This window comes from Thrips palmi, unplaced genomic scaffold (genome assembly GCF_012932325.1).
Source record: "Thrips palmi isolate BJ-2018 unplaced genomic scaffold, TpBJ-2018v1 HiC_scaffold_18, whole genome shotgun sequence".
Lineage (NCBI taxonomy): Eukaryota > Metazoa > Arthropoda > Insecta > Thysanoptera > Thripidae > Thrips > Thrips palmi.
This window is the reverse complement of record NW_023144627.1, coordinates 5,628,504-5,647,159: the sequence shown is the minus strand read 5'-3', so window position 1 is coordinate 5,647,159 and position 18,656 is coordinate 5,628,504. Positions and strand designations below refer to the sequence as shown.

The 18,656-nt window shown below is 43.2% G+C and overlaps 3 protein-coding genes and 1 long non-coding RNA gene across 6 annotated transcripts; 2 read left to right on the top strand and 2 right to left on the bottom strand.

Annotated features, from left to right (window-relative positions):
- Positions 1–5,244: 5,244 nt before the first annotated feature.
- On the bottom strand, positions 5,245–7,949 carry LOC117645233 (uroporphyrinogen decarboxylase). The gene is made up of 9 exons (XM_034385281.1): positions 7,801–7,949; positions 7,551–7,687; positions 7,300–7,411; positions 7,051–7,229; positions 6,812–6,973; positions 6,563–6,724; positions 6,346–6,483; positions 6,102–6,272; positions 5,245–6,029 (listed from the first exon to the last, which is right to left on the bottom strand). The coding sequence occupies exons 2-9, from the start codon at positions 7,551–7,553 to the stop codon at positions 5,889–5,891; spliced, it is 1,068 nt and encodes a 355-aa protein (XP_034241172.1). The 5' UTR covers positions 7,554–7,687; positions 7,801–7,949; the 3' UTR covers positions 5,245–5,888.
- Positions 7,880–8,799, top strand: LOC117645235 (cytochrome b-c1 complex subunit 10-like). Its single transcript, XM_034385282.1, has 2 exons — positions 7,880–8,054; positions 8,387–8,799. Exons 1-2 carry the CDS (start codon positions 8,014–8,016, stop codon positions 8,508–8,510), a joined length of 165 nt encoding a protein of 54 aa, XP_034241173.1. The 5' UTR covers positions 7,880–8,013; the 3' UTR covers positions 8,511–8,799.
- On the bottom strand, positions 8,791–9,970 carry LOC117645236. The gene is made up of 3 exons (XR_004587715.1): positions 9,735–9,970; positions 9,262–9,448; positions 8,791–9,122 (listed from the first exon to the last, which is right to left on the bottom strand). It is a non-coding gene; the product is annotated as an uncharacterized LOC117645236 (long non-coding RNA).
- A 40-nt stretch (positions 9,971–10,010) lies between these two features.
- Positions 10,011–18,029, top strand: LOC117645232 (histone-arginine methyltransferase CARMER). Of its 3 annotated transcripts, none has more exons than XM_034385279.1 (12): positions 10,011–10,280; positions 11,066–11,203; positions 11,280–11,383; positions 11,506–11,721; positions 11,808–11,985; positions 12,183–12,273; positions 12,367–12,539; positions 12,638–12,860; positions 12,999–13,186; positions 15,428–15,514; positions 15,645–15,772; positions 15,892–18,029. In XM_034385279.1, the coding sequence occupies exons 1-12, from the start codon at positions 10,148–10,150 to the stop codon at positions 16,033–16,035; spliced, it is 1,803 nt and encodes a 600-aa protein (XP_034241170.1). In that variant the 5' UTR covers positions 10,011–10,147; the 3' UTR covers positions 16,036–18,029. The 3 variants fall into 3 exon arrangements, with proteins under 3 accessions (XP_034241170.1, XP_034241171.1, XP_034241169.1); XM_034385278.1 differs by having other exon boundaries at positions 10,148–10,280; positions 11,051–11,203; XM_034385280.1 differs by lacking the exons at positions 15,428–15,514; positions 15,645–15,772; positions 15,892–18,029 and adding an exon at positions 14,300–15,269 and having other exon boundaries at positions 11,051–11,203.
- Positions 18,030–18,656: the final 627 nt, after the last annotated feature.

The window sequence follows — 18,656 nt, the reverse complement described above, 5'->3', positions numbered from 1 at the left end:
CGGTGAAAGGCTGCACCAACATATTATGGTGGGGATTTTCTCCATAATACCAACAAAATTCGTCAAAATATCTATAAGGTACAGTGAATTCTCAATGGTATGTTACGAGGTCAGCTGCACCACCATAATATGGAACATTTTCACCATAATATGGAGAATCTTCACTGTAGAACATTTAGAGTGTTCTGGCCCACTGTGCGGCTGCGGCTGCTGCCCCTCTGACAGGAAAGGAGGGAAAGGGGTGCAAGGAAAGAACGGTAAAAGGGTTCCCCGCGTGTATCTTCGGCGGGGCGGGGCGGCGCGGGGTTCGCTCACAAAGACGCCCAGCCACTAACAAATGCAGATGAAGCCCCTTGCAAGGGCCTTGCACCAGTCCCGCTCCGGCGTCTCTCTCGCACCCACGGGGCGTCCCGTGAGGGCGCGAGAGAGACAGGGCCCGCGGAATCCCTCCGCAGAGGCCCTGGCGCGCCACCGCGGCACCCTTTTTCGCCAATCTCTCTCTCTCTCTCTCTCTCTCTCTCTCTCTCTCTCTCTCTCTCTTCTCTCTCTCTCTCTCTCTCTCTCTCTCTCTCTCTCTCCGGGGACCGCCAGGACGCCGCAGACACTCGCCGCCCGGGGAAATTCAGAAAACAGCGGCAAACAGAAACGGAGCAGTGTGGCGCTATTAACGGGTCTCTCTATTGTTTTAGCGAGTCTCCGGTCGTCCCGATTGGCCTGCATGCCGACCGGATATTTCACCGGGAGGAAAATGAGCGTCGCGGTGCTCGGCGAATTGGCGAGCAAGAACGACAAGGAATGTGTCGGAGTGAAGGGGACAAGGGGTCCCCAACCGGCGAAAATCGGTGTACACGGGTGAAAAAAACATTAAAAAAGTCACTAAAAGTCAAAAAAGTCAAAAAGTCACAAAAGTCAAAAAGTAACAGAAAAACCACTATAAAGTATCCAAAAAGTCACGAAACAGCCTTTAAAAATGCCAAATTTCAATGAACGCTGGTGGAAAAGTAACTTTTTAAGTCAAAAAAGTCATTTAAAGGTCAAAAAGTCATTTAAAAGTCAAAAAGTCATTAAAACGTGTGAAAGTGAAAATAGTTCCACGGCAAAACAGTCGCAAAAAGTCAGAAGAGATACTCAAAAAAGTCACAAAAAAGTAAAAAAACAATCAAAAAGTCACAAAAAAGTCAAAAAAGTCAGTTTTGACTTTAAGTCAGTGTACGCTCGCCGGCTCGGTTGGGGACCCCTTGGAAGGGGAAATCACTGTCAATTTCAACGTACAAAATCAAACTAATTTCGGTTGAATTTTGATGAATTTCAGGCAAAAACCACTGAATTTTGAGAAGAATTTCAGTGAAATTCCATAGTTTTTGATGAATTTCAATAAATTTTACGTGTTTGCTGAATTTTTTAGTACAAATTTGGCTGGAGTTATTTCCCCTGGGTTGGAGTCCGTTTTTGACCGCACTCTAAATTATGTTGTACAGTGAAGTTTCTCCATATCATGGTGAAAATGTTCCATATTATGGTGGTGCAGCTGACTCCATAACATACCATTGAGCAAATTTTCACTGTATCTTATAGATATTTTGACGAATTTCTTCGGCATCATGGAGAAAATCTCCACTATAATATGTTGGTGCAGCCTTTCACCGTAAGAAATTTACAGTGCAGTAGACAAAAATCTCCGCGATTCACCAGTGTTGAGGGTTGCCAACCTAAGCCTGCGTACGAGACGAGTTCTGGAAAGGAACGACTACACGGTAAAAACGGAACCTGGTTTTCCCAGGATGCCAATGGTGAAGGCATAGGCGATTTCCAGGGAGTTCCTGGGAAAACCAGGTTCCGTTTTCACAGTGTAGATATTGCCTCGTAGGCACGCCTAGGCCTCGGCCCGCCCCACTCCCTCTCCAATGAGCCTTCGGGAGTGCCTTCGTTAGTTTCCGGGGCCCTCCCAAGACGGCCAAATCTATTTTATTATTTTTCGCGGCTCTTCTTGTCGTCATGGAGCACCCTCCCATTAAATGGAGGGGGTTGGGAGGGGGGGCATCGTTATTGGTCTGTTGATGACTTTCTGGCGACGCCGCGCCACGCCGCCGCGAGGTTTAATAACTTGGATAACAGGGAAAATGATTACCGGCCGATTATCGATCGCGGCGATCAAAACTCGCGCAGCAATATCGCTGCCGGGCACACTGCACAGTGGGCCAGAAGACCGGCGCCGGCGGCCAAAACTCCAGACGCGTTTTGAGCTCCAGAGTCGCTGAACAAGGTTCGAACCGAGCGTGTGACCCCACCAATGGATTGCTCTCCGAACGAGCAATCCATTGGTGTGATCACACGCTCGGCTCTTGTCCAATTGAGCGACTCTGGAGCTCAAAACGCGTCTGGAGTGTTGGCCTACTGTGCACAGTGCACATGGCAAGCTTAGCACTGTAAAAAAAAACTGCCACTGGGGGAATTTTACCCTCCGAGAAATGGGAAAATTATCCTTTGAGGACAGGGAAAAAATCCATGAGGCCAAATTTATGATAATGAGGGGAAATCACTCCTTACTTTTCACAAGTGAACGCTCCATGCGCGCTTTTAAGTTTATCAGCGGACGCATCAGAGAATGGGACATGTGTGCGCAGAGCGCATCTAGCATGCGAATGTGTGCAGTGGCATGCCGTGCACTGCCATCAACTCGCACCCACCCCTCTCATCGGCTGAGTGATGAGGAAACCGTTTCTAACGCAGTCCTGCGGCGACACGCTCACCCCCCCCTCTCTCTCTCTCTCTCTCTCTCTCTCTCTCTCTCTGTCTCTCTCTCTCTGTCTCTCTCTCTCTCTCTCTCTCTCTCTCTCTCTCTCTCTCTCTCTCTCTCTCTCTCTCTCTCCCTCTCTCTCAAACTCACTCTCACTCTCACACATACGCACCCACACATGGCTGGGTAGTACTGCGGAGTCCTTAGGACTTGTGTTGTCCTAAGCCCGGCCCCTATCCATCTGCACGGGCCCCGCCCCGCCCCCTTCTTGCACCGGCCCTGGAACACTTGGAGGAGCTCGCCAGGGCTTTGGGCTGTCCCGAGTGGTCCCGCGCAGGAGCCGTTAGAGCAAACCTAAGGAAGAAGCCCGCAGCCTCGACGCACAGTGGGCCAGAAGACTGACGCAGGCGGCCAAAACTCTAGACGCGTTTTGAGCTCCAGAGTCGCTAAATGGGTCTCGAACCGAACGTGTGACCCCACCAATGGATTCCTCGTTCGGAGAGCAATCCTTTGGTGGGGTCACACGTTCGGTTCGAGTCCTGTTTAGCGACTCTGGAGCTCAAAACGCGTCTCGAGTTTTGGCCGCCTCTACTTGTGTCGGAAGGGTTGCCAACCTCAGCCTGCCTACGAGGAGAAACCGGGGCTTTGGTGTCAAGACGGCTTTCTCGTTTTGCAGTGCAGGCGGGCATGTGTCGGGCCCGAAATGGCATACGGTCATGTGTGGCCTAGCCCTTAATGGTAATGGCAATGTAAGCAGGCAACCCGTTGGGCATGTTGCAACAACGGTTGCCTACTCGCGAGGCGGCGCCGAGGCTGGCCGTCGTACTGCGCCGCGCGGCGCCGCGACGTAAGTTCACGTTTGTGCCGCGCCGCCGGGCCGCGTCGTGCCGCCAGCAGTGGCGTAATGAGAAATGAGTGCCCCCCACCCCTTTTCTGCAGGGGCATGGCAGGGCCGTGGCAGGGCCCACCACCGGCCCCAAAGGCCCCGCTCCGCCCCGCTGCGGTACCGTGTGGTACGCACCGCCACCTCGGTCGCGGCCATTCGAGCCGCGCGTTCAATCGCACGTTTCTATGTGCCTTCAAGGTTGTGAGTTGGAACCCGTATACTCCGACCAGGGAAGACCCCGCGGTCGAGCGCCACTGACGCCTTGGCTACCATGTTACAGTGGACCTCCGACCGCGAGAGCTTAGAGGTCCTCCAATTTTGGCGGAAGTATGACTTGAACTCGGGGCTATTCGAGCCGTGCGTTCAATCGCACGTTTCGATACCCTCAGGGCTGTGAGTTGGAACCCCTAACTCCAGGGTTCACACCAGATTCCCTTTTTCGTTCCCCCTGACTTTTCCCTGATATCCAGTGTAAAAATTACTCATTTTCCCTGACTTTATTTTCAAAATTTATGTGGAATTCCAGAGTCAAGTGCATGCAGCATCCACACGTGCGGCGTTCAAAATCCATACTTTGACGAACTTTTCCAATTTCCCCTGACCAAAATCGAGTTTCCCTGGCTTTCACAGTGCCCATTTTATTTTCCATGACTTCCTTGATTTCCCTGACCGGTGTGAACCCTGAACTCGAACTACTCGAACCTCCCGAGGTGAGATGCACGATGTGCGTAGTGGGGGCTTACAGCGGCCGGCTACTCCGCACCGACCAGAGGTGACCCTGCCGACCCCCTCCCCCGCCAGGTAGGGAAAGGGCCCGGCCGTGGGGAGGGGGAGGGGGCGTGGGGGCACGAGCGGCCAAGATTTCGGCCGCGTGGGGGTGGCTGCCAGCCCCGCCAGCCCCGCCATGCTGCCAGTGCCTGCAAGAAGGCGGATATGGGGCAGGTCGCAGAGGCCCTTTCCCGGGTGGGGTGGGGTGGGGGAAGGGCCCCCGGCGCACCCGGGGCCTTCAGGCCCACCGCACGACCCCCCACAACAAGAGCAATTGACCCACAAATGGAGGGGCGTAAACAAAGCTTCGGCAAACGCTGGCGTTTCATGTAGTGCACTGTGTCCGGACTGTGCCGACGGGCTGGACGGCCGAGCAGCAAGCAGTGCCGCTGTTCCGTCCCAGCCCAGGCACCCCACCGGGTACACTGTTAAAAAAAACCGTACATTTCAAGGAAGAAGATACGGCTAGACCGTGCCTTACGGTGTACAGAACGACCGTACCCAAAAACCGTGCTTCCCATGAGAGCCCATGTTATGAAAAACCGTACTCCGTACCCCAAAAGCCGTACTGGCTGAGGTACGATGGTACCAGGCAAATTGTCTACGTCTACCAGACTGTGCCAACCTTTCCCCGTGGATTTTCTCTACAGAGTACCAGGGTACCGCCCGCGTGGCGCCCAGACCACCCATGATCCCACCGTCAAAATGACCTTTATTCAGGTCGAAATTTTGACTTAAAGCAGTCATATTGACAGCAAATGACATCACATTGAGCGTTTCGTGTTCTTGGGGCACTATCATATTCGACGGACAAATTTGACAGAGAACAAGGAACACAATGAAAGAAATGGCGTTAGAAAACAAAAACAAGATGCTTTAATTTTTGTAACATGTGATAATTTTTTACAGAAATAAACTGATGGATGAAAAAGCTACATGAGAAAGACACTAAAAAACAATTGTAAGGTACCTGCACAGTGACACTTAGAACTTCACATGAAATGAATACGAAGATCAGATCATGTTTAACATTACAAGTTTTATCAAAGTAAAAATATTGGATTCAAAAACTGTTGATCGGCGTCAACTCAATAATCTACCTTCTTTTTAGGCCCCTAACACCTTCATAATTTGAGGTGCCAAACGTAACAGAAATGAATGTATTATGTTGAATATCACAGTCAATAGATTCAAGAACCTCAGAAAAAATGTCTCTTTTGTAAATTTCAAGGGTCAAAAACACTTATTCATGGAGAGGCTCCAGCACAAATAAGTGTTACTACTAGATGAGCAAATTAAGTTCCACATTTGTATCAAAAATGAAACACCTCCCACTTCAAATGTAGAACTGTTTCCAGAAAAGGACATAATATTCCTGGTCCAAATAATTCTTAACAGTTCCTTTGACCTTCCACACACCAATTGGCACATATAACTAGTCATTTCAGACAACAACAGACAACTATAAACAAATACCAGGCTACTTCTAACTTGCTGTTACTGCTTGTGAACTGCATTTATAAATGCTTCAGCATGTTCTGGTTTCATATCAGGATAAATGCCATGACCAAGATTTGCTATATATCGAGTCTTCCCAAATTTCTCAACCATAACTTGAACACGTTTCTGAATTTCTTCCTGTAAACAACAGTTAAATTTAGCTGAATTGAAACCACAATGCAAGAGAGGCTCTAAGTTAAGTGCACTTACAGGACTAGCATACAGGCCACAGGGGTCGAAATTTCCTTGCAGAGTGATATTCTTTCCGGCAGTTGCCTCCCGAGCGACCACTGGATCTACAGTCCAATCAATGCCCATCACATTGTACCCACTGTCAGCCAGCTCTTTCAACGCATAGTGGGCCCCCTTAGCAAATATTGTCTGCAATGGGAAAGATGACTCATTATCAACATGGCACTTCCCAAACAAAAAACCAAATAGACGCATTTCTTACCATTGGTATGTCACCCAAGTTTTTGGCCTTTACGCCAGCTTTCACTCTCGAACAAATGTCTCTAACACAGGGAAGCGCAAATTCCCGGAACAGGTCGGGACCAAGATATTCTGCATTTGATTCAAACACCTGCAAAAGCTGCAAAGACAATTGGGGGCATATGAGCATCAATGATTCACATTCCTACAATAGAAGGGGCCTCAGAAAGATTCTGTACCTGAGCTCCTGCAGCAGCTTGGCCTATGAGGTAATCTACTACTACATCAGTAATTATTTTCAACAAATCTTTACTGCTTTGTGGGTGTTCATACAGCCATGCCTTAGATTTAGCCATGGTCTTAGAGCCACCACCCTCAATCATATACCCCATCAAGGTCCACTGAAAATTAAACAACAATAAAGAAAAGGCATACTTCATGTCACAATCTTAGAAAAAGTAGAACAAAATCAGAACATGCAGACTTACCGGGGCTCCAGAAAACCCTATAAGAGGGACCTTACCAGATAACTTTTGCCTGGTTAAGGTTATTGCTTGAAACACGTAGCCAAGCTGCTCCTCAACATTCACTGGCGTCACTAGCCGCTTAATGTCTGCAGGGCTCACCAATGGTTGGGGTAGAACGGGCCCCTAGAGGAAATAATAAGAAAGGTGAGGGAAGCAGTCCAGAGTTATTTTGTTAAAACAAGCAAGTAAGGAAAACCCACCACTCCAGGTTGCATCTCCACAGTCATTCCAAGAGCTTGGGGAATGACAAGAATATCAGAAAAAATAATTGCAGCATCTAAATCAAAACGTCGGATGGGTTGCAAGGTAATTTCAGCTGCGAGTTCAGGAGTCTGACAAATGGTGAAGAAGTCGTACTTTGAGCGCATTTCACGGAACTCTGTGCAGACAGGAAATTCATGAGAAAGTATCCAACATAGAACATTTGCAAGTAAATCAAGTTTGCTTACCTGGAAGGTATCGTCCTGCTTGTCGCATAATCCACACAGGCACTCTATCCACTGGCTCCCCACGCGCCGCACGAAGCAGAAGATCATTTTTGAGTGGAGGGAATTCTTGAGACTGAAAGGGAAAGGGGATCCGCTTTAAATGTTTGTTATTTGTTATTTCCACAATGCACTGTGCTTATGAAATAATTTCATTTACGTTCAGGAATGAGTGAAGGAGGGTCTAGTGGAAAGTTAACAACAATTTAACTTACCATTTTCAGTCAGGTCGATTCTCTAATTACGTAAAATGCTTGTCACCGTACCGTGTCAAACCGGTATCAACCACAAACCGGTGTGTAATCGGAGGTTATCAGTGTGATTGTAGGTATCGAAGAATTCAGTCAAATTGCTACAGAAGCACACAAAGCCATGTTAAAAATGTAATGACTAGATTAAACATCCAACAGCTCCGTCAGCTAAAACAATTCAATGAGACAAAAATATTGTCATTCCATTTCTTACCCTTCCACGCCACGCCACTTCACTCTTTACAGACACACTGCACACAGGAAAGTGGAGCCTGCAAATAGTGGACTGTTCTGCGCATAGTGTCGTGTCGTCCGCTCGCTCGAGCTCAGCTGGCCCTTCTCGGTTCCCTGCAAAAGTGCTGGAACTGTTCTCTTTCATTTCCTCACGAGTCGGAGGAGGAGTCTAGTCCAAAACCAACTATCCAACATGTCGTTCATCAAGAAGCTCACTCAGCAACTACCGAACTGGTACGTGGACGTTACTGCTTAAACATCTTCCAACATTTCTTGTGCCCTTGAAAGGTTTAGGTTAGATTTGTGTGAAGCAGTCGTTGAGTCAAAATACCTTTGCTTTGATCAAGTCCCACATTCGTACGACCTTTGAATTAATTTTTATTGTCATGTTAACTTTAAATTTACCACCATTATGACCTCTTTGTTCTTTACAAACGGCTGTCCACTTCTCTTAGAGCTTGTTCCATCCCATGGAGCCTTTGTTGAAGCTGCCCCTTGTGAAACGAGCTGAATCCTTAGGTGTCGTGGATTATGAAGTGTTTAACAATCCTTTTGTCTGTCTTTAGGGCGCCATCCCTCGCTGGCTATGGGGGCGCAGCTGGAGCCATCCTCGTCTTCTTCACTGACTGGAGACTCGTCACCGACTACATCCCAATTTACAATACCAAATACTCCACAGATAAAGAATAGTGGTCTCTGGACATGCTTATTTATGTAATTAATAAATCTTGTCTCCATTGTAGACACCTTGGCACATTTTGGTAGCTATACTGCTTCAAAATCATTCATTCATGTTGGCTCATGACGTCTGTATGTTGCAAAATGAAATTAGGATAAATTTCTGTGCCTTCTTTCTGCCTTGTTACTTTAGCATCCCTTGTTTCCCATTCATACAGAATGTTTTGTGAATGTGTTAATTCCTGAACAGGTTCTTTCAATGTTATCAGATATGCAGTAAATAAAATGATCATAACAGGTACTAATAAAGAATTTTAATTTCTAAAAACGAGCAGTTCTAGTGGATACAGGAAATCAGGACTTCTTTTGACTCTTCAACTCAAGTTCAATCAGCTGTCTGGCAAATTCATCATCCCTGCGAAACTTGTATTCTTGGATACCTGGCCTTAAAAGTTGAAAGTATACGAGTCCTAGTGCACCTCCTATAATTGAATATTTTATGAGACGTGTTCCTGCATTGGTGGGAGTCCAAATTTTTGCAGCAATACTCTTGAGGGACAGCTTTGTAGGGTCAGCAGTAGTTTGATTGGCCATGATGAGAAAATGCACTTGATTTCACTGGTACTGCAACAAACAAAAGTGGGTGTTAGAGATGCAAAAATCAGACAAGTGACAGCATTTAGAAAGACAGCGACAAATTTCATCACCCTAGGCGTCAGATTAATTTCATTAATCGAATGGAAATGAACAAGTGTGACACTACCTTTGGAGGCGGGAGATCTTTCTTCTTGTCGTTGCCAAACTTATTGTGGTAAGCCCAAGTGATAGGCTCGACGATAAACCAGCCGCAAAAGGAACCGATAGCAGTGGCTATAAACAGACGACCTGAAGGGCCCAGCTTCATTGAGAAGACAACGCGTTGTAGGAGTTTCTCCTGAGAGTCAAATAACCTGTCAACAGAGAAGAGAGATGTACACGACTTGGAAAAAGTTTGACACAGCATACAAACCCGTCAAATGTCAATTATTTGCGTACTTTGCGTACTTCTTGCTCAGAACTGAGAATTATTGGCTAACCTGGACAGTCCAGTTTATCCAACCATTCAAAACAATACACGCGAAAAACTTTGTACTTTTCCATGAATAAATGAGAAAAACGGGAAATCATTGACCACTAAAGAGCGTATTTACCAGAAGGACTCGAATCCTAAATAAACAATAGCGTGTTTTGCCTCACCTAAGACCGCGGCTTCGGCGGGGCGTCTGCTTTGCTCTGGCTCTCCGGCAAGTCAAAATTTGCCAACGTTTTCTGCCGTTCTCTGTCTAGCTCTTCTTGTGACACGTTGCTGCCGTAGTGCCTGTCAAATTCGGGTTTCCAGACGTATATTCCACTGGCTATGCCCAAAACCACACCAACTATAAGCTGCGGTCCAGTAAAACGAACTCCTCGACTTCTTCTTAACCTCATTCTGTCACGCCATGTTTGTTCCAATTTTTCATAGCGGGAGACCGCTTCTGACCGGCAGCACTTTTGCAAAGCTGTGCTTCGCGCGCTTCGCGAACGCGCCCGTGCAGTGAACTGATGAACCGGTGAAGAGGTGCTGCGAGGCGAGGCACAAGCTTCTCTTTGTGTCGCCACGAAAAACAAGAATGGCGAGGACCTTCGAGAGTGTTATCGTCTCCCGAGTCGAAAGCTCGGGACAAATAATCCAGAAGTACGATTTCCCGGTGACGCTCTCGGCCGAGTACGATCCACAAGGCTTCACGATCAATGGATTCAGAGGTGAGTGCTTCGGGTGGCTTGCAATGTTTGGCTCGGCGGCAACGTCTTTTCTGCGGCACTGACACTTTCTGGCGTGCCTCTCGATGAAGCCCACTGCGAGCCAGCGAATGTTTTCCCCCCGTCTTGCTGCGCGCTTCGCGATGGAGACTGCCGGTTGCCGAGCCAAGTCCGTGATGCCCACCTCGCGTCCAGTCCCGCGTCTCCTCCACTGGAAGCGACGCACAGCACAGCAATTAGTGACGCTCTGCCAGTGACTGGCTCTGGCCGGCAGTCGTCCTTGTCCTTGCCCTCTCGAGACGCTCGGGCCGGCCTGCCCTGTCTCTGTCACTCCCAAGTCGCCTCGGCCCTGTGGCGGTGACGCTAGGTCATGGCCAGTCCCTTGGTGCTGGGACAATGGAGGGTCTTGACGCGACCTGCCTTGGTTATGTTTATGCTCAGCTTGTTTTGGCAGACTAGCGCCTCTCGCTGCTTGGCACAGTGCAGGCACCGTGTCCTGCCTGACCACCAACTTCCTCCGCTTGGATTACCTGTGAGAACTCTATGGTGGTCACTGGAATCCTTGTTGCGTCGTTATAAATGGGAATTTGGGGTGAAAATGTTTGGGGCCTCTGTGCAGTCTACATGCTGCTGCTAGGTTCTATTTATAAATTGAACTCCCTACTCTCTTTGCACTTCTGTGCATTTATCTTGGTACGCCAGCATTACGCCAGTTAGGCTTTCTGAATTACGAATGGGCTGTCGTTTATTGACATAATTTTTTTTCATCTCAGATGTTGTTGTTCCAGAGGGTCAGATGCAGGGAGATCCCTTGTTTTATTTTGTACTGTCACACTCAACCGAATGTGCCAGAATGGGTGCCCTGAATTACATCTTCCACCTAGATGATATGGAAAGTCTTTCTTTCAAATTCAAGGACCCAGAAGGTAAGGTCTCGTTTTTTTCTGTAAGTTTCTTTTCCTAGTTGATACATTCTAATTCTCATGCTCCATGCCTTTTCAGAACTAAGAGCTTTCCATGGACTTGTGATAAAAGTGAAAACCGGAAATAAAAATTCTGCTTTTGCCTGCCGTACTGATGACTCTTCTGCAATTCAATACTTCCAGGTATAGTTTTTATGAGGCCTTTATCTGTCCCACTTTTAAATTTATAAACTTATATTTACACTTATAAAATATTAGCAGATAAATATTTTTCATTTTTAAAAATTGTTTTGAATTTTTTACAGTTTTATGGATACCTATCTCAGCAGCAGAACATGTTGCAAGACTATATTCGAACATCTACATATCAGAGAGCTGTTCTAGCAAATGGTGCTGATTTTAAAGACAAAGTGGTTCTTGATGTTGGTGCCGGATCAGGTATTCTCTCATTTTTTGTTGCACAAGCTGGTGCAGCAAGAGTGTATGCTGTGGAAGCAAGCTCTATGGCCCAACATGCAGAGGTAATCACAGTTCAAACTAACAATTGACTCATCAAATTTGTTGGTAATATTTTGAATTAATCCTAATTTATTTTTCAATGATGCAGCAACTCGTCCGATCTAACAACCTTGCTGATCGTATCTCTGTAGTTGCTGGAAAAATTGAGGAAATTGACCTTCCAGAGAAGGTTGATGTTATTATTTCGGAGCCCATGGGCTACATGCTGTTTAATGAACGTATGCTGGAAAGTTTCTTGCATGCTAAAAAATGGCTTAAACCTGATGGTGAGTTATTTTCCTAGTTTGCTTTGTATTCATCATGATTCCTTGGCAGTCAGGTTTTCATTCTTTATTCCCTCATTGAGGGCTGCCTGTTATTTGTTAAAATATCTTTCCGCTTAGTGGTTTGCTTATTTTAAATTGTACAAAGGTAAAAAATAACATTCTCGTGTTTTTTTTTTTTTTTTTTGTTTTTTTTTTAGGGAAAATGTTTCCCAGCCGTGGTGATCTTCATGTGGCTCCTTTCACAGATGAAGCATTGTACATGGAACAATTCAACAAAGCCAATTTTTGGTGAGTTGTAAATGTTTAGTGTCCCTTTCTGCTAATTGAGGCTCTTGATGAGGCCTTTCACCTCTAATACTATGGTACTCTTTTTGGCCCTAGGTTTCAGCAGCATTTCCATGGAGTTGATTTGAGAGTGCTCCGGGAAGCAGCTATGAGGGAGTACTTCCGCCAGCCTGTTGTTGACACATTTGACATGCGTATTACAATGGCAAAATCTGTCAGTCACATAGTTGATTTCAGCACGGCCAATGAAGAGGATCTGCATCTTATTGGTACTAGTTTTGTTTCCAAATCACCTGTGTTAAAAGCGAAATGGTTTCAAAATTTTCTATGTTTTTTTCTTGACTTTTTTTTTTTTTTTTTTTTTCAGAAATTCCAATTGAATTTCACATGCTGGAAACGGGTACTGTTCATGGATTGGCATTCTGGTTTGATGTGGCTTTCTTTGGATCTCAGTCACCTATTTGGCTATCCACTTCACCGTTGGAGCCCTTAACTCATTGGTATCAAGTTCGTTGCCTCGTAGAGTCACCGTTGTTTGTTAAGGCTGGGCAACTTCTTCGAGGAAAAGTATCCCTTGTCGCAAACCAAAGGTAAGTGTCAGTCTTTTTAAGTTTCACATTTCAGTTTTGGCTCCGCATGGTGCAAAGAGAGGGGTTGCGTGATTGATTGATTGATTGATTGAAGTTATGTTTTTTGTATCACATTTTTCTTGGTTTCATTTTTTGTAGGCAAAGCTATGACGTCAACCTAGAAATGAGAGTGGAGGGAACAACTATGCGCACAAGCAATAGTCTAGATCTGAAGAATCCGTACTTCCGGTACACAGGCCAGCCGGCACAGGCTCCTCCAGGCACATCACATGCTTCACCTAGTGAACAGTACTGGAACCTGTTGGATGTCCAAGGTGCAAGGCAGGGTGAGTAGAGAGATTCTCTTTATGAGCAAATATCACTCGTCCTCTTTTCTGAGCAAATGTTTTCTGTTTCAAAGCTACAGGGAATTTTTAAAATCTGTGTTGAAACCTCTGTCAGGAAGTTAATTAAATGATCATATGTATAGAAGGCGGTAGTGCTTACATAAACAGTATGTAAAAGGGTCGCTTTGTAGTTATTTGAGGAATCAAATACATTTCTGGTGATGAGTGCTCACTGAAAATTTCCAGTATATATAGCAGTCCAATTAATATTATTTTCTATTGTTCATCGTGGTTGGTTGCTCGTCTGCTATCTGTGTCGTGAATATGGGCATCTGCCCTAAGAGTTACGGCCAATTCAATTTTTTTCTGAAACATCATTACTTCGTCCTTCGAGTTTTTACCTTATACCATTGGAATACGGCCATTTTGAGTTTTCACTCCCTTCAGAGACAGTGTAGTCACCTGACAAGTGTCGAAAGAACTGCCTCATCGATCAGATAGCCTGGTTCATGTTCTTGGCGGCATGTTTGTATTTTTCTGCTGTTGTATTTTGATTAAATTTTAAGTGCATGCACTGTAGATTGTTGTAGCCCCTTCCAAACATGTGTCATTTCATTTCATTAATTCTTCATTTAAAAAACTCAGTGCAGTATTTGCAGCCTTCACTTTATTTCATTTTTTACTGTATAGGTTCAAGTTTATCCTTGCTTGGACTTTAAATAATTTAAAGAGGACCTGTTTTGTTTCCATTTGTAGTCTCATACATCCATTGTTTTAGATACTGTATCAAGGGAGACAGTAACTTCTACTGTCTCGAATTCATTCTGTTTGCTTTCATTTCCTTTTAAATTGTAAGTAAAGGTTCTCCTACATTCCTTATTTATTAGCATGTACTGCAACTGTGATATTCTAATTTATAGCTTTAACTTTTTGTTTTGTAAATGTTCTTCATGCTTTGATTAAATATGAGATAAAGAAAAACTTTGCACCGACTATTGCTTTTGTTAACACAGCAACATGCCTCAAGTTATGGGCATTTGGATTGTAGATAGCAAATGAAAATTAAATGGGTAACAGTAGTACTGATGCATGTTTCTGTTTGTTGCGTCTTAGGGCTGTGCGTGCCATATGCTCCAAGCAGCTCATACCCATCATACGCTTATTGCGCTGTTGATCAAGTGTATGAAATGGATGGACAGTTCTACAATCTTGCGCTGCACCAACAGTAGTTTTCAGCGGCTATTGATATAGCTATTTGGGAAATGAATTGATTAGTTTCTGCTCAATGAAATCTGTGTTCCATGTAGATTACCTGTTATTAGTAGTAGTTCTAATCCATATGTCTAGTTGTTGTTTACCTTGTTATAGTACAAATCCTAAGAAGCTGTTATTGTTGAAAGTTCACTGTTTGGCAAGTGTTCTGCGTGAATTTTATTTTTTAAAGTTTTTGTGACTTTGACTGGCGTATCTGTACCTTATCTTGTTATGATTTGGGAGTTTTAACTCTTTCATGCAATTTATTCATGTAATGGCTTTGTAGATGAATGCCTTATTTTAATGACTGATATTTTGTATCCAGCTAGTCACATGATTGATGAGTTGCACACTTAATTTTAACTAATGTGATTGATATGAATACTTTGAGTAGCTCGACCCCACGGAGTGCTTAATTTCTTTAATGTATTGCTGTCAATCCTTGCATAATGTGCCCCCTCATGACCCCCTTTCAGTTAGTGGGAACTGATGGCAGCAAGTCAATGATAAAATTTGTCTAGTTTCTATTGTGTACCAATTTTGCTGCTGCCTCTACCTTATATCTAAGGTTTTGTTCTAATATATATGGACAAATCTACAGTTAAGATTTTGATTGCCACAAATTTTATTAAACCCATAGATTGTTGGGTTGTAGATTGTTACACTGTTTAATTAATGGCCTGGACTCAATTTCTTATTTCACCAAAGTTGATAGTAACCATTGTACAAATGAATATGGTTTCAAGGTTTATTGTATCTGTCTGCTGTGTGACATGATGTATTTTTATGCAGCAAACAAAATTAAAGTGTTTTGTTTGTTTTTTTTAGACGCCTAGTCTTTTATTCATCTTAAATTAACTCATTTGCTCAGATCAGCTGGAACTCCTTTTCTTTATTGACCTATCATCTTCTCATTTGATAAATTCTGTTGGTTTTGCTACAAAGTTGTGTGAACTTGTGGAAGAATGACTGTTTTGTTTGTTCTAGCTGTAAATATGGTTAATGGGATGTCCGTTAATGGCCTAGGAGAAGTATCCATGGACACATCACAGACCAATAATCTTATTGCCTTGGGTAAGTCACTGTCTATGCTTGCTTAAGTCCAAACACTTAGTACCCAGTGTGTATTTTTAAAAAATTCTGTATTTTCTGTGTTTTAATAACAACTCTGATATGAATGTAATTTTGAACTCTTCGCTTTCAGGCAACCAGCCAAACATTCATCCAGGAAGTATATCGAGCACAGGACGTCAAAGGATTGGAACTGCCACGTCAACTCAAGCTGCTCAATTGATTGGTGGAGGCATTGCTCCCACATTATTTACGGCCCAGGTAAGTCTGTGGGACATTTTGTTGATTCTATTTCAACAATTTAGTTTTCACATTCCAGTTCTTTTTCATATGATTTATGGTGTTTGATAAATATGGTGTGTGCCTTTGGTATTTTGCAGTGTAGCAACATGAGTATTTCGGGGCAACCAACCCAGCTGGTCTTCAATTCATCAAATTATCCTGTCAACAACAGCTTGATGATTGGTGACTATGTGACACCCATTAACAACCCTATTATTCCCACTCAAACCTTCAGGCAATAGTGTCACATTTGTGGACTCAAAAGTTAATCCCATGCCACTTAAGTTGTGGGCATGGCTGTCGCTTCCTTTGCAACCAGTGGACTGTTGTAATTTATTGGTGGTTACTATGTACATTACTTAGGCTTATATCAATTCTGTAGATGTTCAACTTACTGGTAGTGATAAAGCAATCAACATTTGTACTTAAATTCTTTTCACTTTCTATTTATGATGAAGTTGATAGCAATAATGATGTGATTCTGATCTGTTGCATCAGCCTGCTATGTGAGGAAAGGAGGAGTAATGTTTTGTGCTTTACTCAGGGATTACTTTAAATTTTATTTTTTGTGTATTGGTGATGTAATCATTTCAGCCTAAGTATTTTTTAGGAGGTTAACAGGCCTATTGATCGTCATGCTCCTTGACATTAGACATTTCTGTAAGTTTATTTTTGATAGAATTGCTTGTATGTTTAGAAGTATATAGCTTAATTTTATTCCTATCAAGTAGGAATGAGGACGTTATGTACAATGTAGAATGTTGACTGAATCTCGGTTGGCAGCTCCTTTGCAAAACACTTCTTATTACTGTTGCCACAGAAAATGGTGAACTTTCATAGAAGGTACACCTACTATACATGGGAAAATGAATTTCTTAGGAGTGGTTTTTTAATTCTCTGCAAGACATTGGGTTAGCATTACAATTTATCGTATTTGATATAATGCTGATTGTTTATTTGTCTGACCGCAGTTTGCTCTGAAGTATCGTGATGTTTGACAAGGGAGAGGTCATGTATTCTTTTTGACAAGGCTTTTGTTTTGTCACATAATCAAAATGTCGCGTTTTCCAGAAAATTTCATGATTACTTGCCAGGGTGAAATTCTTTTGCCTATTAACAATGGAATTTCTCCAATCATTTTAATTTTTCAATTGAATCTGTGACAAGCAGAAAACCTTTTGTGATATGGCTTTTTGACTACCTTAGGTTTTTCTTCTATCTTTTTTATGTAGTTACTTATGTAGAACTGTAGCATTATTCTGTTTCAATATTAGGAAGATTTGCTGCACAATGTGATGCTTATTTATTAAACCTGAAAAGGGAGAGTGGGCTGTTTTTATTATTCTATTGGCACTGCCTTCTGTATATAAATTTGAAAATTTCTTATTTGTATTGTATTAACATCTTAATGTGGGATCGTTGTTGATCTGTAGGGCCCTGTCCACGTAATGAAACACTTCTTATCACCACCTCTTTTTCCTTGTGTGCTAATAAACCTTATACATAGGATGTTTCGGAAAATTGCTCATATTATCTTATTTTTGTACTGATAAGTAACATTCACTGTCATAATTGGCTCACAAGAACGAAAAGCAATTGGGTTTTCATACAGCTTCCTTTGTGCAAAATTTGGCCAACCTTTTACATTATCATTGTCTTTGACAACCCAGTGAGTAAGGTGCTATTTGCCAGTAGTCTTTTACCTTACCTATTTTTAAAGAAATGAATTCTGAGAAGGAACACATTTGCATTTAATTTTGTGGATCATTCCCTGTTCTACATCCGTAGTTCCATTTCGAAATGAAGAACGCTTGTGTTTCTTTGCTTCATTGTGATTGACTTTGTGTTTAACGAGAAAGAATTACACATGCTGAGAATCACTGAACAGTCATGTACTTGTTACATCAGCACTTCATCTTTTTGATAGTTTGGAGTAGAGATAAATTAAAGATATGATATGAGGGAGGCATGTGCCAACTGTGCTCAGCTGTAGTCTCTTTTTTCGTAAAATGAACTTGTCCGTGATTTTTAGAGGCAACTTAGATATTTGCAATATTTTTTGAATTCATATTTTGAACAGTTGTAGGCTCATGTCTGTGCATATTAGATCCATAAGCTAGCTAGATTGTCTATTTTCCATTTACAATTTCTTTGTTTTTTTGTTGTGTTTTTTTTTTTTTTTCACAAACAGAAATTTTGATATGGAGAATTTTGGCTTTGGAATAATTTACATTGTCACCCAAGTTCCTTTTGTGAAAATTTCATCAATACCTTTTTGAAAGAATTTCTTTTTGGTTTTGCTTCATTCCACTGCACTAGAGGATTTTTTTATGTTTTTGAAATGGGTCAGTTGCCCTCTCTTTTCCTCGATACCTTCAGCTGCTTTAACCTTGTTGAAGTGTTATTTGTTTCCCTTTGTTTGTTTTGTCTACAATTTGTACTCAAATACTGTTTGTTTAGTCATACAGCTTGAACTAATTGGTTTGAGCTTGTTACCTATGTCCTCCCTTTGTCTATGTAGTTGAAATGGTTATTGCTCTGAGCTCTCATTGTTGTCAGTTCATAGGACTTAGTATTCCATCACTTGTTAATTAAACCATGTTACCTATTTCATCAACCTGTTTGCTGTCCGAGAGCACTGCCTGAGAAACAAGACATCTTGTTCAGCATTTTCAATTCTGGCCTCAACCATAATACGTAAAACGTGTATTGAGCCTATGAGTTAACTTGGATCACAGTAGAGGAGGTTGTGCTTATGCGTTAGTAACTTAAATCCCACATCATAGCTATGGCCAATGTGCTTGTGTAACTTACTGGTTTTATTATAATAATAATAATATAAGCCAAGTGCTGATCATGCCTC

Excerpts from the sequence above, each read along its gene's own strand:
- LOC117645233 (XM_034385281.1), bottom strand. Across the intron at positions 6,725-6,811 it reads TAGGGTTTTCTGGAGCCCCG|TGGACCTTGATGGGGTATAT; the intron begins GTAAGTCTGCAT and ends TTTAATTTTCAG. Across the intron at positions 6,484-6,562 it reads AAGCTGCTGCAGGAGCTCAG|CTTTTGCAGGTGTTTGAATC; the intron begins GTACAGAATCTT and ends TTGTCTTTGCAG.
- LOC117645235 (XM_034385282.1), top strand. The coding sequence starts at position 8,014 with ATGTCGTTCATCAAGAAGCTCACTCAGCAACTACCGAACTG. Across the intron at positions 8,055-8,386 it reads ACTCAGCAACTACCGAACTG|GGCGCCATCCCTCGCTGGCT; the intron begins GTACGTGGACGT and ends GTCTGTCTTTAG.
- LOC117645232 (XM_034385278.1), top strand. The coding sequence starts at position 10,148 with ATGGCGAGGACCTTCGAGAGTGTTATCGTCTCCCGAGTCGAAAGCTCG. Across the intron at positions 13,187-15,427 it reads TGTCCAAGGTGCAAGGCAGG|CTGTAAATATGGTTAATGGG; the intron begins GTGAGTAGAGAG and ends TGTTTGTTCTAG. Across the intron at positions 15,773-15,891 it reads CCACATTATTTACGGCCCAG|TGTAGCAACATGAGTATTTC; the intron begins GTAAGTCTGTGG and ends GGTATTTTGCAG.